The sequence below is a fragment of the Netta rufina genome (assembly GCF_964035555.1).
Source record: "Netta rufina genome assembly, chromosome: 3".
NCBI classification, from domain to species: Eukaryota; Metazoa; Chordata; class Aves; order Anseriformes; family Anatidae; genus Netta; species Netta rufina.
The window spans coordinates 85,645,149-85,672,630 of record NC_140125.1 but is presented as its reverse complement, the minus strand read 5'-3'; the positions used below and the strand labels follow the sequence as shown (position 1 = coordinate 85,672,630).

Here is a 27,482-nt window from a genome sequence, read left to right as displayed (position 1 = left end):
CTAACTCTCTGTGTGGCAAAGAGCTGCCCTAAGGAGCTCCTGTGTTTCTTCTGTTTGTTGGCGGACTTGCTCAAGGAGTTTGGCCATTTGGCTTTTCCTGAATGCTAACGAGAATTCGGGATCTGAAGAGGAAAAAGAAGCGTTAGGCAAGCTGCAGTAATTGTCCTCTCCAAGTGTTTTCCCCTGCATTTTAATGCAGATGCTTAGAATGTTTCTATTTTTGGTCGGATAAGGTTGTTGTTTCTTATTACAGCGTAAAAATATACAGAAGATAGAATATCTTTCTACCACACAAAGCGGATACTAGTTCAATTTTCATTCTTACAACTGTTCAAGAATGTTTGCTGCTCACTTCTCCTGATCCAGATGGCTAAAGCAGAGTTGGCAAATTCAGCCTTATGCACTGTTTCTGTATAGCAGACACAAAGATGTATCAGGGTCTTGGCACTGGCTCTACATTTGTGAAGATACACACTATATATTACTATAAATGATCACCATATTGTCTCTCTCATCGTTAGTTAACTTAAATATATTATATATATATTAAAAGGAACAGAACTTGAAGTATAATAAACAAAAATTTCAAAACTGAAAAGCTTTTAGGCTGAGTCTAGTGCCACGCATCCTCATATTGGGCAAAAATTTGAGTTCTGTTTCTTTCAGATCTGAAAGCCTTTAGTTCAAAATAAATAAATAAATAAATAAATAAGATCTGCCTTTACTATCAGATATTCTCAGTTATCTTAAAACAGGCAAGGTAGCAGCTACCCTCAGGTTTCTTCTGGTGAGCAGGGCCGGCCCCAGCGGCAGCTGCCCAGCAGTGTCACCGCAGGGCAGTGCAGGTGACACGGGGTGACGGGGCCGGGCCCGTGTGCCTCCGACGGGAGCAGGCAGCGTTTGGCAGCGCCCAGCAGCAGGGACGTACCTGCTTGCAACCTGCAGAGCGTGGAAATGCCCAGCTGCTGGAAGCGAATCTCTCGGTGCGTAAGAAAATTCTCGAGGTAGGCTTGAATCTCCCTGATGTGACACTTCAGCAAACGCATCATTTTTTCTGCGTAAATGGGAGAACAACCGGAGGTCAGCAGGAGCCTTTAAAACACTTCTAAAGCTGTTTGTTGCAATGACATTTAAGGTCGGCAATGACCCATCTGCCCTCAGCTACTACCAGGGTCATGGCAGGGAATGGCGAAGGGCTTCCAACCCTTAATGGTAGCACTGGTGCTTCAGGTAAAGGACGTGCAGGATTTCTGCTGAACGGGCTGCCACGCTGGGGAGCCCATCCTTGTGTGAGACACGTGCTGACGTGCAGACTGATCAGCCTTTCATGCTTCACCCATTTTGAAGCAATGATGCTGTCGGACTCGATCACTTCTTGAGGGTCTACTCTGTTGCAAATAGTTGATGGTAGGATTGGAACAGGTTTGTATTTTCCCTTACTAGAGTCCCTCCTCCAGTCTTTGGTTTCTCTCACATCTAAGGATTAACATCTAGCCATGTTTTTTTAGAGAACATGACAAGAATAATCTGGACACCTTTTTCTTGCAAGTCTGATGTTCTCAGCTGCATAGGGCAAGTATCTTGGGCATAAAACTATTTGTCTTCTGCGGGTTAAAATTATGCTCTCTTCATTATCTCTCACTGAAATTTAAAATGCATAGACTATGTTCTCAAAACCCATTTCATGGCTCCTGCTAGTCTATTTGAGAGTTACAACAGCAGTGTTTGCTTCAGGAAGATGCTTTCCTTCTCCTGATCAGGAAGGAGAAGTGATCTAAAATTTTGGAACACAAAAACCCTTGCAATTGTCTCTGCCAGCCTCTGTTCCTATATGTGGGGAATGCCCTCACGTTGTATATACTGGCAGAGGTCACACAAAGGTGCAGCAATGCCTCGTCTGAAACATTCTCATTTCCTTGGTGAGGAGTATTTTACATCATCCCAACTTTCTGCTTAAACCTGTTTTTAAGGACCTCAGAACTGGCTTACAGGCTAGCCCTGCAGAATGGTGGTGCATGAAGAGGGCAGCAAACACCTGACTCAGATCTTTATCTATGGTCCCATTTCATCTCTTGGCTTTCCTGTGCACTCAAGCACTACTATGTCTGTATTTCTAGGGTGAGTGGAGGCTCTTTTGAGCTAACAAATTAGCTGAGACCAGATGGAAGATGACAGAGGAATGCTAAAGGTTGCTCAGTACTTGACAGCTCGCTCCTTTGGAAAAAGGCTCATTTCTCTTCAGGCAGCCATAAATATCTTTGAAAGCACAGTCAGTGCTGTGTGACAGTTACCGTGGTCTATCATGTGCTGGATGATGGAGGCAGCCTGGAAGGATGGCTCGGTATGCTCCACTTGGCCAGCCAGTCTCACCAAGCACTTCGTCAGGGGTTCATCCATCCGCTGGACCATGCGTAACGTGGCTCCTTCTAGGAGACAGAAAGACAGGAGAGCAGTCTGTAAGCAGAAACTCTGGTGCCCTAGAAAAGAAGGTAAGAAATCTGCCAGAACACATAGCCTAAATCAGAAATCCTTTACAGAGTTGGAAAAGCAAAATAAGTGCTGAACCTCTGCAGGAAGTATTTCTAGGTTGCAAAGCCTAGGGCCGTGTGTTGAAGTCATGCTCTCAGTCATGTAGGTCACTGGATTTGCTTCAGAGAAAGGCTGTGAGGTTTCTGCCTTGTTGGGTTTGTGTTCTGAAAGACTGCACCATTTTGTGCACAAGGTTCACAGCTGCTGGGCACCTCTGGCAGAGTTAAATAAGGCATGTCACTGGCTGCATGGCAGTCACAGCAGATGCCAGATTATGGCAAAACTTCCAGTGAATTTAAAGGAGAGACCCGGGCTTTGACTCCAGTTAGGATCACTAAAGGATGCGAACGCTTCTCAGAAGAAGCCATTCGTGGTGAGGTTGCTTCCCTACCTTCCTTCATCAGCTCAGCAAGGCAAGACGTCACGTAGTGGAGAGAGTCTTCTCGGATGTCAATAGAAAGCATGGCCTGGAGGAGACCTTCAACACACGGGCTCTCGATGATTCTCTGCAACAAGAAGGAGATCGATGTTCAGCACGTCCATCGTGTTTTGGTGGTGCCCAAGGGCTTCAGAAGTACTGCGTGTCTCTGAGCAATACTGGGGGCTAGGACAATGTGATGGAAATCTCTCTTCTCCCAGATCTAATGCAGCCAGCTGACAAACACTTTGAATTGTTCAGAGATCACCTGATTTTAGGTGTTTCCTAGGGCCTGTCTGTGGGATGTTCTCATGATCACAGATCATTCCTGGAGCTCAAAGATTTCACTGGTTTGCTACCACCCTATTGGGCTGTATGTTAGAATTAGGCTGTCGTTTGCTAAAGTCCTGGTGCAGAGGTGAATAACATGAGTACTGCAGGGCTGAGCATGGGGAAACATGGAAGTTTACCAGATTCTCTGCATCTGAGGCTTTGAAAACTTTCTAGTGTTGAAATGCTCTGACCTGCAGGAATAGGAGGTGACCTCTGATGAAGGTGAGTCCTGTTTCTATGGAGGGTTATTACAAATTAAACATTTCTGTGTACAGCTCATTTTTTAGGTTGAATCTGCTATGCCAAAAGTGGTTTGGGCCAGCACATCTCTGCATCGGGATCTATGTTTTAGAGACTGAGTTGACAATGGATAGGAGACTTAGCCTGTGCCAACCTGGATTAAAAGTCCCTGAGACCAAGGAATGAATCCTGAGGGAGTCACCCATAGATGACTTATTAGGGAAGTTGAATCTCCAGCTCATAGGGAAATCCTAATAATGGGAGCTGCTCACACCTCCGTGAGGGAGTTCAGATGACTGCCAACAAAAGAGATCATCTTTTTTGTATGCTCATTTTATGTTGCGATTTTTTAACTTGCCACTTAGTGATTGAAGTTGGATTCAAGACTCCTGCCTTTCAAACTGTCGCAGTCTGTGTCTTGCTGCCATAAAAACAACAATTTTTTCCCTCTTGTCACAAGGACTCTTATGTGTTTTAGAACTGACCCTGGAAACCTGGCACTCCTACTCTTGTCTGTGGGTGTGTTTCTGCAGTGAGTGATAAATATGTTACAAGGCACAATATAAAGCTTTTATGAAAATGAACCAGCTCCCTGCTGATGACAGGATGAAGTCACGAAATTTAACTGACAAATATGGCTTTTTTTTCTAAAGCAAACTTTGAAAGCATGGTCCATTTTTACTTCTCATGTGGGCCTTGAGTTTGAGGAAATGCATTTCCCTGCAAAAATTGATTTCACGACTATATAAAATTAATATAATTCCTATATTTGCTAGTATAAGTGAAAAACTTTATTGGAAATTCACATCCCCATTTCAAACTTGCTGAAAGGTTTGTCCCATTCCTCATCATTAGTCAGGTTCATGGACCCATAGCAGAGTTTTCCTTTTGAGTGGTTTAAATCTATTCCAGGTGGATTGAGTGCTCTCTTACATCACGGGAGAGAAGGACAAAGGAATGCAAGAATAATCTTTGTCTGCAGAAGAGACAACTTTATTTTGCACTGTGGTTTGGTATTTCAGCCTAAATTGATCTTGATAAAGCTAAACAGAGCACAGGAGCTGCAAAACTGGGAATTAACAATGTAAAAAAGGGAAGGACAAAGATGTTTCTAAGCCTGAAATCAGGCAAGTCACAGAAGCAGAAAAGTTCTTGTTTCAGACACTGGATGTGTCAGGAAAGCAGTGTCTGGAACTAGCAGTAATTGGATAACGAATGAAGGAAAAAAATGTAATTAAGTCCCCAAAAGTGTGTAGTAGGAAGTGAAGCAAAGGGCACGGGTTTTGGTGCATTCCCTTCCCCCTCAAATTGATTGTTTCTAGTGGCACTGTTTGATTGAGGTGATAGAAATGTGGTACTTTCTAAAAGTGGCTAAGAGAACTGAGTATCCTTTAGAGGTGAGGAGAAGAGAAATGCATCTGTGGATATGGATTTCATTAGAAAAGTTGGTGATAGAGGTCTGTAGCATCTTGGCACAAGTATCTGGCCAAACAGACACATAATATACATCAGTAGCTGGGAATATATTTAACAAACTGGGAGTGAAATTAGGTCAGTTTTGAACCCCATAAATAGATAACTGAAGGCATCTGAAGAGTGAGAGCTGGAAATCAGGATTCAGATTCTAACCAACCATGGATTTTCCTGAATAAATTAGTTTGGGGTATCTTTGCTAGAAATATGTTTTTTAAGTATGATGTGGGCATTCAAATTAGGTAAACACATCACTTATAGGAAAAATTAGACATTTCTTGTTTTCTTTAGCACGTTTGCCTTGTATTGGAAAAGTAAAACCTTTCCCCATGGCACATCAGGTCCTTTTATTCATACAATTTTGTGCAGAGTACACTTGGCATATGGCTTGTAAGTAATAATAATAAAACCTTTCAGCGGATAACGCTGGTTTTATATAAATGGAACCACAGCATACCAGGGGGTAGATCAGTGGAAAAAACGGGTACCCACCTCTCTGTTTTTGGAAAGGCTCAGGTTTTTGATGATGCAAGCAGCATGGCCGGCAATCACAGGGTCTGTCGTATGTGCTGACAGGAGCGTCCCCAGGCTCTGCAGCAGCTCGGCACACACCAGGGCGTCCTGGGAAGAGCAAGCAGGATTCCCATTACACCCTGTACAGACAGCACCAACACACAGCAATGCAACTTTGCAGCAAACTGTGAGAAGGGTATTGCTTAGTTCCTTGAATCCAGCAGCAAAGCAGCTGCACCCAGTGCCTTTCCTCCCATAACACGGTCTACTAACTGGCACTTGCTATAGAGAGCTGCAGCCTCTAAGGTCCAGTTTATACTCTATAAATGTCTAGAATTTATTCTTTGTTTGCAGCACCTTGTTTGCATCAAACACTCCCCAGGGGCTGCTGTGCCATGTGAGCGGTAGCTATTGTAGCCAGGGGAAGGATGTGTGATCCTGAGCGGGAGGAGGAGTGGTTGGGACAGGAGTGGAAGGCGAAGGGAGTACTTGGAGAAGCAGCAGCAGCAGCACTGTGTCCTTCAGTACCCCAGCAATTTACCTTCCCAACAGTAACAGACCTCACATTTAGGATGCTTTGTGATCAGGCATCAGTTTAGTAACATGCTCTGGCCAGCATCCTCTGAGGTGACATGTAAGTTTCTCTGCTCTGTGGTGGATATTTTAGAGGGACTTACACTGAGTCGCTTTCTCCCTGAATGTACTCTTCCTCCGATCACGATATTGATACTAAATGGATCAGACCTCACAGTTTGGGTCACTGCCCGAGCAGTTCCCTCAGTAACTTTCTCTAGTTCTACTTTTCCTTCTCTTTAACAGTAGAAACCACATCATATTAGATTATCCAATTCAATTACCATTAATGACTGTTTTCTGTGCTTTTGGACTGTGTGTCCTCTTTTCCATGTAATCCCATTGACTACGGTACCATTATTTGATTTGCTGCAGCCTGAGAGGAGGAAATTGTCTACAGGCTCTAAATGAACTTTCCAATATATAATGACTTCCCTGCCAAGCTTCTTCAGGTTACGTAGCCCTACATCAGCAAGTGACAGTACTCTAAATTCTGCTGAACCTCTTCCTAGGCTGTTGTGCAGCTGGGATCCAGATTTTGTCTCCTGGCTGAGGCCTGCACAGTGTGAGGAACCATGAGAGAATCTGACTGGAAGTGGTTTGAGTGGTTCAAACGAGTATTGACCCAGCTTCTCCCCAGATTCAAAGTAAAAGAGCAAGGAAAAGCGTTCCAGCAGCACCTATGCTCAGAATTGCAGTTCTCTACTCAACCCCCTGGGCAGGCAGTGCTTGCCAGGATAAACATCATCCGTCCCCTGATTGCCAGGTAGCACGATGGGAGCGAAGCAAAGATCTTTGCACCTGGAGTGGGAAGTCTGCAGCATCACCTGGAGCTGGCAGATCCTTGTCATTCTGATTTCCAGGACAGGAATGTGATTTAAAGGCCATTTCCCACAGAGACTGACTCTTTCCTTACTGTTTTAGTGCTGGACTCTCCTTTGGCTGAGTAAAATTCCCCTGCAGGAGGGAAGTTGTCCAGCACTTGCCGGGAATCGCTGTCAGCAGCCAGGCCAGGGGACCAAAAGAAAGGGGAGGGGAACTCGTGCAAAGCACTCTCAGAGTTTTGATTCGTGGTAATGAAAGGGCAGATGAATTCTGCTGTATTGTATCTTGTGTGGCATTCGCAATAATTCAAGCATCACTTGACTTGGTTGTAAAGGTTAGCTTTGTGAGGCGTTTTGTTTTCCAACAGTTGTTCCCATGGAGAAATTCCTCTTTCAGGCACTCAGAATTCAGTCTGGGTGAGTGAAAGAAACCTTGAAAAGCCTTGAAAAATCAGGCCAGAGCAGGCACAGAGGTGGGGAGGCAGGCTGTGAGGAAGGAGAGGTCAGCCTCTTCTCAGAGCGTGCGGGCTCGCTCGCACAAAGCAGCCACGCTTGCTCCTCAGGGCCAGCCCTGTTTGCTCACTAAAACAAACCTGGAGATGTAGTAATGTTTTTGCTGTGCAAATAGCCCCCAGCTAACTCTGCCTAGGTCAGTGGCAAGCTTGCTGAGAGCAGATTGTGTGCGGCTGCAGGAGGCAGTTCACACGCCAGGAGGGTGTTTGGTGCTGGCGCGGCCTGCACAAAGCCTTTGGGAAGCTCTGTGCTGCCTCGGAGGTGTTCAGCTTTCCCAATTTGTCCATTGTGTCCCCCAGTTAGAGGAGGCCGGATTTGGCTTGTACTGTGCTGTGCACGTGCAACAAGGTGTAAGGCACTCCAATACCCTGGGGACATTTCAAATCTCAGCCACAAAAGGCACTGAGGCCAGCTGTGGTTACCCAGGTTGTCACTGCTGCTTAAAGCAACCTGACAGGAAAGGTTCTTGCTTCTTTTTTCTCTCTCTTTCTTTTTTTTTTTCTTTATCTGACCAAACTCTATCACTCCTAAGAGGTTACTGTTAGCTTAAGATACCTACCAAAAACCTTTCACGTCTATGTTCCTAAGGATGCCTTTAAACACTGTAATAAAAAAGCATATTTAAAAATAATAATTTGTTGATCGCTGCTTACTGGCTTCGCTGTTTTACGTGGAGGTTGAAAGTACAGCAGAAGTGTCTGCTTTTTTTGTTTGCTGTAGTTTATCTCTAGTCAGACTTTGTGTGTTTGCCTGGTATTGCACTGCTAATGGTGGTGTTTGCCCTGAGTGTGGGCAAAGGAACCATCCTGCATCTGAGGACGTGAGGAAGGATGAGCTCCCCTACCTGGTTGTGCGGGTGCTGGGACAGGATCCAGAGCAGGGCGACGGATGCGCGCCGCACGGCCTCGCTGCCGGAGGCCAGGAGAGAGCACAGCTTGGGCAGGACGTCCTGGGAGACCATCTCAGCCTGGGTGTCCGCTGGTTTGGGAAGATGATGGTGAAACGTGATGAGGTTAGAGGGGATGTCCCGATCTCTGTGGGATGGGACAACGCTGGGTACTTGGCTGTAAGAATTAAACCTCATTTGTGGGCTCCTTTTTGCCAAAAGATCAATGCAGGTTTGAAAGCAGCTTCGGACACCCTTCTTTTTGTGTCTGAACCTTGGTGAGAAGAAACGAGGGGCATTTTCTGAGTGCTTCATTGGCCTAAGGCCTGGTGGGAAGGCAGCAGTTCCTGCTGCAGACAAAAAGGCCTCCCCGAGCACCGCCTGTCTCGGTCATGGCCCTCTCACGCCTGCCCTGCTACCTCAGCGAGCGCTCCCTGGCACTGGAGGCACCGCCAGAGCAGCCAGCAGATGGAGTCCCAAAGGCCACAGAGCCCACGCCAGGGAGCGAAGCAGCGGTGCCTTCACACCCAGCTCTGCAGTCACTGTGACAGCTGGAAAATGAGGAGCCTCTGCAATTGCTAGATGAACACCTCTGCTCCGGACCCTAAGGCTCTGGCACTGAGAGTGCAGCTTCTCTGCTTTCATCTCCAGAGTACGCCGCAGGAATGGATCACGGGCATTTCATAGGAGAGGATATTTTAAGAGGATGACAAATGCTCGGGAGAAAACTTTGTTTAATGACAGGCAGATTGGTGCCTTGGGAGAAGGCAGGCCCCTGCTCAAGCAGCAATTTCAGGAGACATTCTGTCCTGATCAGGTTTAATGACTGGGGAACACGGAAGGGAGAGAAGGGCTCTGTGCATGCAAGACCTGTGCTGGCTCTCTCACGCTGGGTACTCCCCCTCATGCCTGGGAGCTCTGAGGCAGGTTTAGTTGGGCATGCTGAACCTCCCTCTCCTTGTAACACCGAACTAAAGAGTAGAAATAAGTGTCTCTGCTTTTAATGTGAAAGGTTCCCAACCCGTACTGCTTGCTTAGAAAGGCAGAGAGAGAAAGGAAAAAGTGTGTTTTGTTTATCTCTAAGATATTACTTACCACTGGTAGCCAAATTTCTTAGACAAACACATGCCTGGCTTGACACCTGCTTGTGCCAAACAGAAAAAGAAAAAAAAAAAAAAAGAAAAGAAAAAAAAAAAGAGAGAGAGAAAAAAGAGTAGTGGATTCAGTAGTGCATGGTCTTGACTATTGTACTCAAAATAAATGTGACAACACTAGCAAGCTACCACATTATCTTCAGAGCACAAGTTTTTGTACACTTTTTTTTTGGTCCAAGTTTTGACAAATTTGTTTTAACTTCCTCTAGCATTAGTCATTAGTCATCCTGTTGATGAGGAAGAGAGCCAGTGAGGTTCAGTTGTTGGTTTAGTTTAGAAATGTCAAATCAATTACAAGAAAATATATGGACTGAATTTGTTTTCCTCATTTGCTTTGCCTTTTTTTTTTTTTTTTTCAACTAGGAGGGACTACACAGAATTTAAAGTTCTCCCCTTTAAATCCTGAATTGGATCTTAGTGAAGTTTTTTCAGTGTATGGCTCCCAGCAAAGCAAGATTTTCTAGATGTCAGGCTTTGAAGCTATACAGTCAAAGCTAAGTATATTGAAAGAGAGAGAGAGAGAGAAGTAGTAGCATAATAGGTGCTCCAGATACTTGCAGTCACAGACACAATGATCACAGATAGCGAGAGCCCGAACAGACCATTTCACACAGAGTTTCTAGTTTAAAGAAAACAGGTCATCTTAGCCTAAAGGAAGTGTCCAGGGCTTTAATGATTTCCCTTTTCCTTCTCCATGGGTAGCCCTCATAGAACCAATATCTGTTTAAACGTATGTATCTTTCCTCATGGGAAAGGCCACAGAGGCCTTTAATAAGCGGAATTGTACAATGCTGAAACTGGTAGTTGAGTTTTATAGCTCTGCTCTGATGCTAAACCTTCACACAAAGAGAAAGCTACAGCTTTACCTTGTCCACAGGGGAGGATAGGAGAGAGGTGAGCACACGCAGCAGGAATCTTTCACCGGTTCTCAGCATGGCTTCGTGGTGCTGAGCATTCACTGCTATGTTGCTCAGGGCAGCACAGCTGTAATACTGCAGACAGCCAAGAGAAAAACAGGGAGAGAAGCAGTCACCGTGATGACAATGAAGAGCATAAAAAAAAATCAGAAAAACGCTCAGATTGAGAACTGATGAAAATAAAGTGCTTTTTCATTTTCAGGTATTTTGTTGGGTAGGCATGATAATGGTCTGAGTGGGCTCCCTCCAGGACAAGCAACAGCAGTCGTGCTGTGGCAGCGCACGTTGCACAAACCCGTGAGGTCCCTGGGTGTTTGGGAATGTGCTGTACTGCTCACACCTAAGTTAGCTCACCTACATCTGCTGTATTATATGTATACTTTGTTTTACTGAGGCTGGATGTAGTCACTGCCCTAGCATGCCAAGAGATCGTTCTCAAAGGATTTAAACATTAACGCTAGGCAGGATTATATATATTAAAGCATGTATTACTGGGGAGGTATAATTAGAAGAAACAGGTTGAACTGCAGAGAAGGAAAATTTAAGATGAATATGAGGGAAAGCACTTTCGGAGGCTCCAGTACTTCAGACTTTTACTAGAGAACTGAACAGAGATAATATAAACAGTGGAGGGAACAATCCTGTGCTTCTCTGGATGAATGAAATAGCGGATTTTAAGCTTTACAGCTCTGATTTATAGTTCTTCATTAGCAAACTTTTAAACCAAGAACCAGTTCTCTGGTAAGTATGCAGAATCACAAAGAGGTGTCTGGGGTAGGCATAAAGTAAGAAGATTTCCCACGTATGTATAATAATGAGGGAAAAAAAAACACTTTGCAAGTTATGCTTTTTAAAACACTTAGTAAAATTGCTTAGAGCGGAAGATCAAAGGATGCCAAAAAAGCAGCAGAACGGGCCTATCAGCAACTGGTCTGATGATCCAAAAGACACAGAAAGGTAACTGCAGAGCAATTCTGTGCATGCTTTAGTGTGCGCTGGCATCATAAGCTTTCTCCTGTGGAGCTAACAAATCAGGTGTTTTGAATAGATGGTGTCTGACCAAGCTGCGTGTCACCAGGATGCTCTCACATGCCGCCCCACTTCTCTAGAGAAACCTTCCCCTCTCTCCACCTTCTCATTTCCCAGTTCTGTGTTTTGTGCTCTCCCTACAGTCACGCTGCTCCTATTTGAAACTCTGACCTGCCTGAGCCATACCTGCACTTCTGAGTCAGGAGACTCCAGCAGAAAGATGAGAACGGGCAGGGCTCCTTCCTTGCACAGGACCTGTTGGATCCTCTCTGCCATTAAAAAAACAACAAGGTGCTGTTAGTGTGTCCTTTCCCTTCCCTCCCTCTCATCTAGAGGCATCATTCAACAGGTATATGCACAACTGACAGACTCTGGAGAGTGGTGACACTCATCCAACCATCAGAGCACAGCGCTGAGAGTTTGTACAAGACAGCAGTATGCAGTCATTTCAGCAAAACGACTAGCAGGCTGACTGATCGTGCCCTTGCTGTTTTTCTGCTTGTCCTGTTCAGAGAATCACAGAATTATTAAGGCTGGACAAGACCTCCAAGATCCAACCATCAATCTGAATTGTTGGAGAATCTGGAAAAAAACCTCAGATACAAAGTTCACTGTGATTTTCATGTAAAACAAACAAACAAAACTTAAACAGAATTCTGAATAATAGCGGAAGTGTAATAGCCAACTCTAACAGTTCTTGCCAACCACTCTCCCTACCATATAGAGATAAGAGGCATTACTCAGGACTGTGCTATCCAGTTGTGTGGCACAATGATGCCATGTAGATAGGAAGGACTTAATGTTAACATTAATTTTAATGATTAGGTCTAATGTTTCAGAGCTAATGTATGGTAGTACACATACTGTTGCAGAGGACTAAATGCTGCTTTTGCTGAAGCTGTAAGCAGAAATCCCAGGAGCTTTTAGTGAGAAGAACAGAAGGTCCATAATATCTGTATTTTGAATCATCCAACATCAGGTTAGGGACATAAGTCAAACAATCCTAGAATTTGACATTGGATAAGCTTCTGAGATCGCTTAAAAGTACTAACAGATTTCTGCTAGCTTTATAGACCAAACTATTTCTTTAATAAATGATTTTTCTCTCTCTTTAATGATTTAATTCCTTGTACTTTAACTCCTTGAGGTTGAAAATCAAGCCTTCCTGTTTTGGGACTACACAAAAAAGGGCTTGCATTAGCTAAGGATAGTCCAAATTGAAATCAGCCTATGTGGTATCATCAGTGAATACCACAGTCAAAGGAAATCACTCATTGCTCAGCTAAGCTTTTGTTCTTGCCTTAATTCTTTTGAATTATGTATTTTTCTATTGGTGAGATGTTTTATTTCAGCAATTCTAGCTAAACCGTTAGTCAGAAGGTACCTGATTGTGTGAGGTTGAGAATTGCACCAACTGCATTTTGTTGGACTCTAGGATCATAGGAATTGGCAAGAGACAGTAGGGGGGTAACTCCTCGGGCAGCACCAATAGCATCTCGGTTGGATTCTGGGGAAGAAAATCACAATAAGGAAGAAATGAGACATTCCCAGCAGTATCACTTTACTGAGAACGAAGAGCAGGACATCTGGCAGGACTAGATTTCTTTATAGTTCACTTCTCTGATTCTTTTGTATAGATCAAAACCTCCCTGCATACTCCAGGGAACCTCTTAAAACTTTCAGGAACTCAAAGCAAAAGACACTAACTTGTGATTTCTGTATTTGTCCTAGATTACAGCTGGTTTACTGCTTTTGTTTTGTGAGTGGGACGATTAAGATAAAAGCAATGCAACTCCATTTAAATGGCTTAGCAACGTGTCATGCTTGCCTTGTATCCCTGCTATGTTTGACCAAGCTATTCACAAGGTGCTAACCAAAAGCTATACAATTAACTATGGATAATACTGAAGTAATTTAGCAGGGTGTATTCAGGACTTTTTCTCTTTGAATGTGTCTGTACCACCCCAGGGAAAGCTACAAACAAAGCACAGGTTTCTTAAAGACAGAATTTGCCTTAACTACTGGAATTAGGAAAGATTCTGCTTCACTGAAGTCTTTATACTTCCTTGCACGGCAGTGTATTAGGTGGTACAGTTGTATTCACCATCCTGGAGTACAAGAAGATTTTTAAAAAAGATCTGCAGAGTTCCTTGGGACCATTGGATTAAAAAAAAAAATAAAAAATAACAGTAATACTTAAATACTACTACAAAATACTATATCAAATACTATATAACGTGTTTATATACTGTCTAAATACATATACTGCATATGATAAAGTTATACTATGCTAGGCAATACTATTTAATTTATTAAAAAATCTGCTTTTACTTCTGCTCCTCTTGTTTTGGACTTACTGTAGGTAGCCTCAGCTGAGTCTTATGGAAAAGAGAGTCCTTCCCTTGTGCTCTTCTCTACACCTCTGCCAGGAGGCCAACAAAACGTTTGCAACAAATAACCTGCTGCCACACTGAGATGGCTATGGTCCTCTTTCACTGGTTGTATCTTATCTCATTTACTTATAAGCATACTAATGGCATGGTTTTGAAATAATGTGGTCTTCTTTGAAGTTGATGACTTTAAAATGTGAATTAGACCAGTGAAGATTTCTCTCAGTATCACAGTATTCTGCAGATTTCTTCACAAACAGAAAAAGTCCATAGTATATATCGTTCATTGTTTATTTGAGCAAAACTAAAGTCCTTTGGAGTTTTATTTGTGTATTGATTTATTTATGTACATTTCTATACAGTCTAAACAATGGCCAGTCTCTGAAGGCTTGCTAGAAAAAAATGAAGCACAAGAAAGCAAGAAATGTGAAGGTATTTGGATCAGATCAACTCTTCATGTGCCAACTAACTTAGAGAGCTAAGAGAAAAAAACATTACTTGTATATCTGGGGTTGTTCTATACTGGGGAACTAACACACAGATGATCCAGGATATATATTCAAGTATAGTTCAGCTGAGATTAGCTTAGTGTTCCAGAATAGTGTTCTCTTTTTAGTGTTCTTTTTGCCTTCACATGTATATTTTATACTTAAGGAAATGCTTTCATGCTGGAAAAAAAAAAATATTTTCAATTTCGAGTGAAATAATTGTTCTGGGAAAAGACATGTATTTAAAAATAGCCGGGTCACGTGGAAAGCAATTACACTGGTGAAATTTTCAGGTCAATTTTGTAGACGATCATTTCTCCAATATAACAATCAAGGGGCTGGAGCACCTCTCCTGTGAAGACAGGCTGAGGGCATTGGGGTTGTTCAGCCCAGAGAAGAGAAGGCTCCAGGGAGGCCTTACAGCGGCCTTCCAGTGCCTAAAAGGGGCCTGCAGGAAAGCTGGGGAGGGACTCTTCATCAGGGAGTGGGGTGGCAGGACAAGGAGTAATGGCTGTAACCTAAAATAGGGCAGATTTAGATCGATATTAGGAAGAAATCCTTTGCTCTGAGGGTGGTGAGGCACTGGCACAGGTTGCCCAGAGAAGCCAGTTCTGCTTCTTAAAGAAAGAAAAATCTTCAAGGTACATAGTGACAGGGAAACACATGTCCCCATCCTACTCTAAAGTAGGACAATCAATAACATCTACTCAAGCTGGGCTTGAATAACTCACCTGGAAACCTGCGTCTACAAATTTTTTCTTTGCACTTTCTGCTCTTTGTGTGCTTGAAAGTTTTTCTGACAGTACAGCTTTGAATGTGCACTGCATCCTTTTTGCTTAGCTTAGTGCAGATGTTCAGGCCTCCCTGCACCCTTGCTGTGAACATTGAGTTCTGCTCTTCTCTGAGAAGAGTTCTTATCCCAGAACTGATTACTTTCACTCACAGGTTGAAAAGCTGCAGATAATTGCAAATGTACATATGTCCTGTTCCTGTGCGGACAAATGCTGGTGTTGGAACAAACTGGCCTTGAAATCCTTTTAATCTGAATGTGCTTGTTTGCTGTTTTTGTGTTCAGCTCTTTCTGGCAGCTGGTCAGTATCGGACATTGCAGTTCACATGTATAACTTGCAGTCACATTTCTAAACAGCTGCACTCTGCACAGTTTTGGATGCTTATTGCAGCAGAGTTAACACACGTTGCCATTCTTGGATATATGGATTTAGTCACTTCAAAGCTATCTAAAGGATCTTCCTGATTTTGTTCTGCTTCCATATTTATCTTTTAAAAATCATTCTGAAGCATGAATGGCACACTTGAAGGCCATGACCAAACAGAATTCTCAAGTGGACCCTATAAGATACCAGAGTCTGTGAGTTAGAATTAAAATAAACTTTAGTGAATTGCTTCTTGCTTTAGTCTCACTGCGATGGTAGCAAAACATATTCTGAAAAAGAAATAAATGTATCCAGTCCATCTAAAGCCTAGTTAAGCTCAGACAGAGATCTTCAAACCTGCTCTAAATCCCAGGCAGCAACCCAGCCTATGTGTTTGCAGCACTGCCTACCTCTTTGTTCAGCAGATGACTTCCTATACAATTTGAAAGCTTCTTGAGTGTTTAACGTGAACCACTTGTACTCAGAAGTACACTAGCATGCAGTGGTGTTAGGTGACCATCCTTAACAGAGAATGAAGGCAAATTGCATCTGAGGGTTCCCAACATCTTGGGAAAGACAGAAACAGCTTGGAGGGCCAGAGAGCCTTCAGGACTAAAGAATATCTTTAGGTTCCTAAAGAAGTCCCTTCCTCTGTGTGTCGCTTAAAACAGGCAAAGGAATCTGCCTTTGTAGATCTTCAGGAGCAAAACTTCACTGACTATACATAAAGAAAGAACTTCTAGTGCAAGGCATCTAAAATTTTAGTGATGAGATGCCTAATTAAAACATTTAAATGAAGTAATTTGCCTTCCATACAAAGTAATACAGAATGCAGTGTACTTAACCTGACTGTAATAATACGCAATGATTAAAAATAAATTTCAAAGGGAAAACTATTTTAAAACCTGCAGATAATTGAAAGATGGGATAAAATGCAAATCAGCACTTTGATGTAGTTGGATCCTGCTTATCCCCCTTTGTAACATAAGTACCTAAGTGAGAAAGTTACACATCCACCCTGCCTCTCTCAGCCTTCTGGGAGACCAATGTGGTAACTTTTCTTTTGGTAACTGGGGCTGAGCTTTGTTGCAGACCCTTAACAAACTGATGTCTGCAGGACATAGCAGCAGAGGAGGAGAAAGACTAAGTGATTAAATCAGTTGCAGGATGACAACAGCACCATGATGCAATGATATAATGAGCAACTGCAATCATCAGATGTATCACACAATGTATTTTCCTGGTTGCCAGAGTAAAAAAATCAGTGAGACCCCAACTGGAATACTGCACATTTCTGGTTACCTGCATTTCAGAAGAGATGAATTCAAAATGCAACTTCTGCAGCATTTATGTACATCTTCTGACTGTAACAACGCTTGAGGTATGTGGTATCCCAAAACAGCAGATGGAATCGCTATGTTCCATTTCTGGAACATATACTTTATGCCCAGAAGGGCTATGAAGATAAATGGAGAGCCTCATCTACAAGAGGAGTTTTAAATGAGCCTGGCTGAGAAAAAGATCTTAACCAGAATCCCAACATGTTGAATTTCTGATATAAGAACACTACAATTTGCTGCTGCCTCTTTTGACTCAAAGCAATTGCAAATAAGTTGTGTCACCTTGAAATATGTCACAAGAGTTGAATGAATTCACTGCAGAGGAGAAAGGGAAAGAACAGAATACTCACCTGAAACAGCCAAAGTCATGGTGCAGGCACAGGAATTACACTGGACAGTGGGATCATCTGACTCAAGCAGGTCCAGAATTGGCTCAAGTAAACCCATTTGCACAACCAGTTCTTTGTCAACTATTCATAAATTCAAGAACAAATGGACAAACCAGAAAGTAAACAGTTAATGCCTTTGTGAAAAGAATATATCTTCTTCCTTTGATTGTTTTGGGGTATATCATATGATTGCGCAAAATGGACCTAGCATATAAAGAGCCTGAAAGGCACTCGCAATCCCTTAGCTTGGTTTGCTTATCTATCTTTAGACTCATTAAACAGTGTAAGAGATGTTCAGATGCTCCCAAACATTTCTGCTAGAAAGTCTGTTTTCAACCATAAGGTTCATGAAACTACAACTGCTGTTTTCCAACAGGTTCACAATTTACTCAGATGCTCCCCTTTTTAGTCCTGAAATCTACCTTATTTTTTTTTTAACTTGTAAATAGTGACTTGATATTATTTGCAGCAAGATCCTTGAAAAAAGAAAATGAAAGAAAAAAATGGCTTCAATGAAGACTAATCCTATCTTCTGTTGGTAGGGGATAGAGTGATGGATACCCGTTGTAGCCCAGGTGCCAGGGAGTGCAGCAGTAGTTCTCCACTGAGGATGTGTGGGGTGTTAATGCCTTGTCAATCAAACTGTAGTGGGAAGTGTGTCATCTGCAGTTCCCAGGCCTTATATCAATTATGTGGGCCCTACTAGCTAAAGCAAATTCTACTAAATTCTACTAAACATCTAAACGTCTTTTTTTTTTCTTTCTTTTTTTTTTTTTTTTCCAATCCGTAAGCATTTTAAGACTGAGGGTCAGTTAATAAATAACAGGGAAATGAGCACCACCTCATAGACTGAGTTTGTTTTTGAGCACCGTACCTATTGTTTCAAAAGTTAAGTGGTGGGCTCTCAATCCAAGAATGAGAGTAGCATAGCTATTCCCACATCAGCCTGAGAAAAAATTATCAGCCTTTGCACACAGATCCAAGATTTCTTGCCACACGATATAGCATCGGGGGCCAAATATATCCTGATGACACCAGAATCTATGTGGCTTGCAAACAAAAACAGACTCACACCTGTCCTATCTAGAACACAAAAACAGGATTTTGGATTTGTGTAGACCTAGCTATAGAGATGTGCCCTACCTCTGCACTAAGTCTTGCTGAACAGAAGCTTTTACACCAGAACAGGAAATATTTTGTTAATTACTCACTATTTCCTTCCAGCAGAAAGTTGACAAGGGACAAGGAAGACATCTGTTGCACCTCCAGGTCAGCAGACCGTAGTAAGGCATAGAAGGGTTCCAGATGCTCTGCTGGCAGGGGAATATTCACTGCAGGAATGAGAGGAAACACTCAGAAGTCTCATCATTAACCAGAGTTTCTCACATTTTTCTCTTGTCTTGGGCCCCAGGTGCTACCATACATGTAAATGGGCTGAGTGGTGTTCCCCACCATTTAAACTACCTTGCTACTGGCAAAACAGGCCAAAGTTCTTGAACAGGTTTTGGATAATCAAGTACTTCAAAAACATTATGTGAAGAGAACCAACATGCCTTGCTACCAAACAGGTCATTCCACCTCACAGCAGCTCCTCATGTTGTGGCGGTCTGCACTTTTTAGCCAGAAGAAATACATGGAATAAAGCTCAAGGTAAAATAAAAATAAATAAATAAATAGCATTCTTCTTGATGCTGCTATTTCTGCCTTTATGTACAACCCAAACTCTTGCTGTAATCTTATTTGGCATATCAAGGGTGACTTGTTTAAAAATTACCTCAGGAACCCAGCGCTCCCATGTAGTAGTGGGTACAAAGCATAATGTTTCCTTCTTGTCTCCACTACAATCTGGCCTCCAGCGCTTTGTCCTCTTCCAAAAATTATATAATATTAAATATTAAAAGATCACTACATGTATGTCCATTTCCTGCCACCAGACTTTTAACTACATCGCTCTCAGGAGATTCAGAATACTCTAACTACTTGGGATTCTGCTGATTTTTTTTTCAGAAGTATTACAATTAGGTAAATGACAGTCTTTTATAATGTTGAGCTATCTTCTCATAGTAAAACCTAGAATGACTCTGCCCACATGGCAATGACACCTTTTCCATTTTCCTTGGCAAGCAATATAGCATGAAAGGAAAAAAACTTGATTAATGAATCTAAGGAAGTTTCACAGTTCGAAAAGATAATTTTATTTATAATTATGTGAAAAATTTCTAATGCACTGAGATAACTTACTGTGCTGGCTCATGTGCAAGTAATAGAGAGCAGCAGACTGCTGTAAGCCCGGGTTTTCTGAGAAAGCTAAGGTCCTCAAGGCTTCCAGAGGGTCCTTTCCAAGTGGTGACGTTTCAAAACCTAAAGATATACAGATATAGCGCAGACTCAGTTACACTTGAAAAAGGATAGTTCACACAGAGAAATTAAAGTTTACAGCCAAAAAACACGTAAAGATATTTGTACTGCAACAACCCCGTATAGACCATCTGTCCTTATTCATGTTTCCAGGAGCAGCTGCAATAAAGGAACCTGGAATAACCCGTCCTTGGCAATGACTCTTATGATGTTCTTGAAACTAGTGATTGGAAGCAAGATAAATTATAACCTTTAGACACTTTTATGCAATCTAGTGTAAATGAAGGTGTTCTTGTTCTCCATAAAACTTTATCTCTTCCTGAATCACAGATCTTTGTTAAAATATATCTACTGAAAATTGTGCTTTTAGTTATAAGCTATAGAAGAGGTACGTATTTTTAATTTATTACTTTTTATTTTTGCTGTGGTTCTATTGCAGTATAATAAAGGATATCAGGGACCAGCAACACAGATTGCAAATGGACTTGCCTCAGGCTCAAATTCCTAGCATGAATCTACCTCTTCTTGAGAATGATAGTAGGAATGAACCAGATGTTCAGTAATAACCACCACGAGTCCAGCAATAGCAGTCACGCATGACTTCTGTAAGTCACTGTATGATGTGCTTGTAATGCATGGAATGGAACATGGAATGGGAAAAAAAAAAAAAAAAGGCCATTGAACCAATGCTCAACAGTATAAACTGCTGAAAAGGTAATGTAGGATAATTCACTGGTGGAGCACACAAGCACGAGATGTATTTTTAAACAGGAGATTAAAGCAGTATTTTAGGTAGAAATATCTCTGTGAACAACAAGATCTAGCTACTTTACTTCCCATGGGATAACAGATGTGGGGGATGTGAGGAGTGTGAGCTTTCACATGCCTCAATGCAAAACTCAGACAATATCTCGAGCCATTAAAAGCTGCCATGTCAAGAGTAACAAACTCCTACCTTCAGGGTTAGGTAAGTGTTTCACAGAAGACCTGCTTCATATAAAGCTCAGTTTTGTTTAATAATTAACAATAAACACAAAGGGAAGGCCAGTGTGTGTAAGGTTTTAGTAAAAAAAAAAACAATAATCGCTTCCTGTGGTCTAATTCCATTCCTCACACACTGACTACCTGAATCTCCCACATAGCTGTGCATTTTTACCTACTTCTAATATCAAGCATTTGCTGCCCTAGCTAACAGCTGAGTATGACCAACCACAAAGTCTTTCCTTGCATTCCACCTGTCCAAGTGTTGGCTCTCTGATTATTATATTTTTTTCCAAAACTGAGGATGGGCTTGCCTCATCTTGGAATAAAATACACAGGCAAGTGCTAAAGAGGGATGTGTCTTGGTTCTCGTTCTGAGATTTCTGTGCTTCTATCTATCTTGGCAGCAGGATTTGGTCACTCAGAGTATTAACCCTGGTTATCTGCTCTCACAGACACTGGGACCTTGCTGAAAGCATGCACGGCCACCTCTGCACTGCTGCCACAGAAGCTCAAGGCTCCCTGCTGCTGTACCCCAGCTCCTCAGGAGCCAAGATGGACCAGCCCCTTGTAGACCCATCTCAGAGAGAAAGGGATTTCTCAGGAAAACACACACTTACTCTTTTCAGGAAGCACCTGTGTGGGTGCTACAAAGGACCATATTGCTCTCACCGTTTTTTCCAGACCACCCTTTCCTTGCACCTGATCTGTCAATGCACTCTTACATGGTCAGGAGCATGCTAGTCTTTGGAATACAATGTTTGGCCCTGGAAAAACTGTACACAAAGCTGAAAGGTCTAGTCCTGTTCTGGATACGGACTTCTGGATTTAGCCAGTGCTTGATAGGCAACAGTTAGTGAAACACATCAACAGCACAGAGACCAGCACTCACAGAGTAGGGACACAGGCTGAGGCTGACCCAGGCATGTTCCAAACAATCAGCACCACAACGGTCATGCCAGAGGTTGTCCCATGACAGATCGGTCCAAACAGCATTAACTGTGTCACACCAGGGGTAAATGTCTCTCTTGGTCCACCTCACAAGATGGTTTTATGTCAAAAAGGCCAGTAAAGAAACAGTAGTTTGTGGTGTCCTGCACCCTTCATGCAAATGAGAGTAATTTTGTCTATTAGCTTTAGCCCGGTGTTGTTAAGCTTAACACAATACGTGTGACTGGCTGTGAGACAAAGCACAAACAAACAGGCAGCTGCACCCCCTTCAAGTGTGAGACAAGAAATGATTTTAGGCTGGACAACCAACAAAATGAATTCATCCAGGAAGACATTCTGTGACTGTAGGAATGAAATAATAATAAAAAAGCTTTCCTATTAATACATTGTATCTCAGGACAGGATAGAGAGGATACCCAAGGAAGATAAGGAGGGGGATTAGAGTTAACATGTAAAGCAGGGGAGTTTTTTTAGGAGTTATGGGACCTACTGTGATTCAGGCAGAATCCCATGATAGTGTTCAAGCCTTGTGTCTGAACATTTCCACAAAAGCACTTACTGCAGACCAGTTTCTTGCAGTCTGAGAAGCCCTGGGAGCCCCCTGGCACTTGTCCCAGGGTGACTTTGACCTTCCCCACGTACAACACAGGCACCCTCAGCACAACCCCAGCTGTGCTGCAGGCAGTGCAGGGATGGATGTGCACAACGCAGCCAGAACCACGCCGTAGTTTGCCCCGAACAGCTTGGGGCTCCTGCAGTGCTGTGCAGACTCTTCCCAGCTTTGTGGCTTTAGTGACAGACTCAGAAAGTTAACTTAGTTACCAGAAGGACTTGCTTATAAGAAAAATATTTGCACGAATTATGTTTTAGCAGTGGTGGCACCGCAGAAAGGGGCTGACCATTTCTACCCAGACCGACTGCTGTGCCGCTCCAGCTCCAGGTGTCCCATGCACACAGCGCTCTGTAGCTCTGTCCTTTCCTACACCACCAAGCTGCTCTATGCCATGCCAGAGGAGCCCCACCTGTTTTCAACCCCCCAAAAGCATCTCCTTGCCCTTTCACAACCCCTTCAAACAACACTTGCGCCTACCTCTTTCGATGTGCTGCAGAAACTCCTCTGCTGTCACCCGCTCGTGGGGCTGCAGGACGGGCTTGTACAGCTGTCTGGCTTTCGAGCTGCCCTGCTTCAAGCAGGAGCATTTGATTATCAGGGTTAAGCATTCCTTAATGCTGTGCAGCAGGTCCGAGGACATCCTCTGAACAAAGGCCACGAAGTCGCGCAGCAGCTGCATGCACCGTCCACACAGCTGACCCATTCTTGATCCAAAGCAAGATGAGAAGGAAAGGGATGGGATAACAAGTTTCTTCCCAGCTCGGCCACGGCACTAACTTGCTGCCTGGTGTTACAGATGTCAACCCTACACCGCGTGCAGCTGCTGTAAAGGAGACGAGCTTCTGCACGAAATATTATTGCAAAGGCCGGACCTGAGCCATACTCAAACACCCTCCCTTTGCTTGAAGAAAAGTAAAATAATGACCTAAACTCATTCTGCAGAGAACAAGCAGAGTTTAACTCCTGGAGTATCCACCAGAGCTTTCGTGAGGCTGGAAAGGCTGCGGGATAATGACAAAACCACCTTCAGACTCTACAGGGCAGCCGTGCACATGAAAGGAGGCACCACCTTGTCTGCATGTGTACAAGCAGGGCTGCCAATGGGAGAGGAAGATCAAAACCAACCAACAATTAAAAAAAAAAAAAAAAAAAAAAGAAAGAAAGAAAGCTTGCACGCTAACAGGTTTTTCCAGTTTGGGGTAGGCCAGAACAAAAGCCCCGTTGGGCAAACAGCTCCCAGCTCAGCCGGGTGAGACTGCAAATCAGCAAGGGTGGAAATAAAAAATACAGTGGCCAAGTGAATTTAGAGCGGTGTTTTTCTCCTGCTGAGAGCAAATCCTCCAGAGCGGGCTGGGAAAGTTGACGATGGGATGATGTTGCCTGTAAAAGTCATCCGCAACTTTTTGTGCAGGAAAAGGAAGCGAAAAGAAAAAGGAGCTGTTCTCCTCTTACCCCGGTCTTTTGTGTACTTCACCAGTCTGCTGCATGTGCCCACCCCTGGTTGAACAGTTTTACGAATGCCCTAATTAATTTGTAACATTCTTGAAGTTTTTGAGTGAAATCTGGTTTGATTCAAGATTACCTGCATTGGGAAACCAGCAGGTATTGGTCTGATGAATGTTGATCACTTTCATTAACTTCTCTTTATCCATAGATTTATTCTAACCGTTGCATCCAGTCCACTTAGTGGGAAGTTTTAGTCTGGTTGTTCTTTAGTGAATCTGAAGTTTCTAAATAAATCATGTTTGAGAATCCAATCTCTTGCTCTACCCCCTTCTCCAGGCAGTAGTGAGCAGCCCACACAGACCTTATGGGTCTGCCTGCTTCCTGCTGTTTCTTCTGTCACTCACCCAGGATGTAGTTCCCCTAAATACAAACACTACGGGGCACAGATAAGCCCACCTATCCCCATAACCCAGCAGGTGTGAGACCTCTCTCTGACGTGCAATCCCTTACAAAGAATCAAGACTTTGATTCTTCTGGCTACCTCCTTGACCAGCTTTGCAAGCCCACTGACTTCTGATCCCTGTCCTGCTTCTTAACCCTAAACAGCCAGGCTAATGTGCCTATTTTCACAGCAGGTCTTCTGGACTCTTTTAGTGGGAACCTTCTAAACTGTGGGGAACCTGTGTGATTTTTAGGTTCCCCTTCTGCCAGCACTTGCTTTTCAGCTTCTGCTTGTGATTGTTCACCCCTGGGCTTCCATCCTAAAAGCAGTGAGGTGGCAGATCCCTGGGAACCCACCACAGATGCCTTCTGTCTCTTGCTCTGTCCTGGCTACAGAGCAGTGTGGTTGACTTGTCATGAGTTATTTTCAGGTAACTTGAACTGTACTGCTCTGAGATGAGAAAAATGTAGGAGTGCCTTAACAAGACACTTGTTAGCAATGACCGCATTTCTGTAATATATCCTTACTGAGCATTTCAAAATGCATTACAAACATTAAATCAGCTTTCCAATGAGTCTGTAGGGAAGATAGTCATAAAAAGGTTTAAGAATAAGTTTCAGAGCAGCTGAGCTCTTGTAACTCCATTTAGAATTAATGGGAGTTAAAGGAACTCAACAGACCTGAAAATTAGGCTACAATTTGCCTAAAGGCATAAAACTCGGATACACCAATACTTAGTCTGATGATTCAGTCAGGAAATTGTTTGTCTTTGGTTTGAAACCACTACTTGAAAGCAAGTTTAGAAGGCTAGTTTGCGAGCCTGCAAGCCTCCTTTAAAATCACAGTGGCTGTTGTACATGCTCAGGTTGCAATCAGAACCCTGATGTTTTTGATCAGTTGCATGACCTAGATGTGATTCTTTATCTGATTGAACAAATGTCAGCTCAAGACTGCAGAAGCAGAAGGGAAGAAATTAGTAGTGCCATGGCAGTGTTTAACCATTTTGCTTTACTCATGTAAAAAATGCGTCCCAAGTAGTAGAAGCCCCACAGCCCACCTCCTGATTCTTTTTCCAAAGGACAACATATATATATATATATCCTTTTGTGAATTGCTAAAAACAAGTCTCTCCAACCCACCTCCATTCACTCGTGCAAAAGAGGCTTTCGGTCAGCAACCTGACTGTTTGAAGACTGGTTGGAATTCTGTATAAACTACATTTGGAAGGTTTAATTTGTTTGACGAACAACAGATGGATGCTGTAACTAAATGGCACTTTCAACAGAGTGCTTCCATTGGGCCAACATTTTACCCAATGTGCAGTTACTCTGCAGGGGACAGAAAACACTGGTTTTGGGCACAGTCCCTTAAGCATCTGATATCCGATATCCCTGGCAAGTCAGTTTTCTTTTGAATTATGAAAGAAAAATCTAAAACCACATTTATCCATCACTAAACTCATCAACCATTTCACTCATGCAGAATGCACTCATTTCACTGCCTGAAACACTTCTGGTAATGGGAATTCCTTTATCTAGTTTCCAATGGTGCACCTTCAGTAGCTCAAAAATGACTCTCACTGGGGGGATGTATGCAAATACTTTTTTGTACTCTTCTTTCAAACATTTCACAGCACTTCTTCATTTTAACAGGCCCAAACAATCCTCAGACTGACACGAATACTGGAAAAAACAGGGACCAACACCTTTATTTGAGCTATGTTAGCAAATGCTTTCCTCTTAAAGGAAGAAAATGACAGTCCAGGCTCCAAATGTTAGAAATACTGTTACCACTTCACTGTGATTTTAATCTATCTGTGGAAAAAGGATTTTGAGGGAGCTTAGGAGCGAAGCAGGGATGGAGAAAAGTGTGCTAGTCAAATAAGAAAATAGATAATAGATATAGTTACTAGACAGAAAATAGATAAAAGAGGTGTGCTTAAAAAGCAGGAAATTGAAAGAATATACTTACGATACTCAAGAATACACAACTTTAAAATTTCAATTAACTTAATTTGAATTTTATGAATTTGGCCCAGATAATTTTTTATTGCAATCTTTGTCTTGTACATGTTTCTTTCACTCTCTTCTTTCTCCCTTCTGCCTGGGATTGTAGAAAACGCTGTACAATTCAGACAGCTGTAAAATCCTGGCTTTGTATTACCGCTGCTTCATTAGCAGCATATTTGATTTAAAAGGTCATGGCTCCCCTAGTGCCTAGCAGGTCTTTATTGTCTCTGTACCTGAGGTTAAGGTCTCCTCACTTGTACTAACTCGGTGCAACTGCTAGGAAAAACTGGATATGTGAAATGTTGTGGCTCCAAAATAACACAAAACAAAACAAAACCTACCAACAAACCACAGGTATTAAGTTCTTGAACAGGATTTACCATTGACAAAATAGCAAAAGAAAATAATGAATTAGAAAAAAATAGCCGAGCAAGCAAAACAGTTCTAAACCCAGATTCTGATGTGTAAATTACATTACTACTAAGCTCTTAAAAATAAATAAATAATATATATATATCTATATATGTGTGTATACATAGATATTCACTGTTAAGATTTCAGGAGAAATTCAGATTAAACAGAAAGTGACTATAATAATTTAAACAGGGAGGGAACCTGATGCCAGGACTCGAGAGATCAAGTTTTGTGAAAAACTGCCAGGGGTCTCTTCATTACATAGTTAGGCAGCGCTTTGTTTGCATTCATTATAATTTCTGAAGTGTATAAAGGAAGTTGCTCTCCCTGCATTAAATCCCTCAGCTGAGGAATTTGCTCATCTTGACTCAGAGGCAGAGTGCCATCTACTGAACCATCCCCTTTACACAGCACTCTCGAGCCTGTCCCACTCCTGGCTTAACAAAATTTACACAAGGGGGCTGTAAAACTGAGTAAGGTTTTAATCAGAGGTTTTAATCGATTTAGGTGTGATTCGCTATTGTGCAGTAACAAAGCAAGTAAAGGAACAGACCAACACCCATGACTTGCAAGTCTATGCTCCCGTTTTATGAAGACTCATTCTGCTCTTCTTAACTAATCTTTGGAATTGAGGTTACATTATCATTTCATAACACTTGAGAGCAGCATTCCCTGACGGGTGCTCAGATTTCACTGCTAACTATTAACCGTGGACTTACCCATGTATTTATCCTTTCTGTTAGTGCTCAGGAGATGTCCAAGTCTCAGCTGACTCACTGAAAAGTGAGGATGTGTGATAACAGCCAGCAAGAGTTTTGCTTGGGCCAGTGATGACACAGTACCACGCTGTGGCTCTGTCTACCTTTATTTTCTTGTTGCCTTGACCCTCATACTTCATTGTAAATTTTATGGACTGTTCCTGTATTCAAATAAAGTGGCACCTTATGTCATGCTCAGAACTGCCATGTGCTATGATAATAAACATATAAATAGATTTTAAAAGAAAAGGTAGAAACAAATTGTTGCAGATGGCAGTGCCACAAACAAGTCAAAAGTGTTAAAAGTGTCCGTAGAGTCTGTAAACCATGGAAATTTGATCAAACTT

General features: G+C 42.6%; 1 protein-coding gene across 1 annotated transcript; it reads right to left on the bottom strand.

The window, feature by feature from the left end:
* LOC311208520 (uncharacterized protein) lies at positions 1-22,769 on the bottom strand (the record flags this gene model as incomplete). Its single annotated transcript, XM_084285298.1, has 14 exons — positions 1-122; positions 929-1,054; positions 2,292-2,426; positions 2,921-3,035; positions 5,486-5,614; positions 8,261-8,394; positions 9,398-9,443; positions 10,323-10,448; positions 11,589-11,671; positions 12,787-12,909; positions 17,125-17,244; positions 18,375-18,494; positions 19,405-19,524; positions 22,544-22,769. 14 exons carry the CDS (start codon positions 22,767-22,769, stop codon positions 1-3), a joined length of 1,725 nt encoding a protein of 574 aa, XP_084141424.1.
* Positions 22,770-27,482: the final 4,713 nt, after the last annotated feature.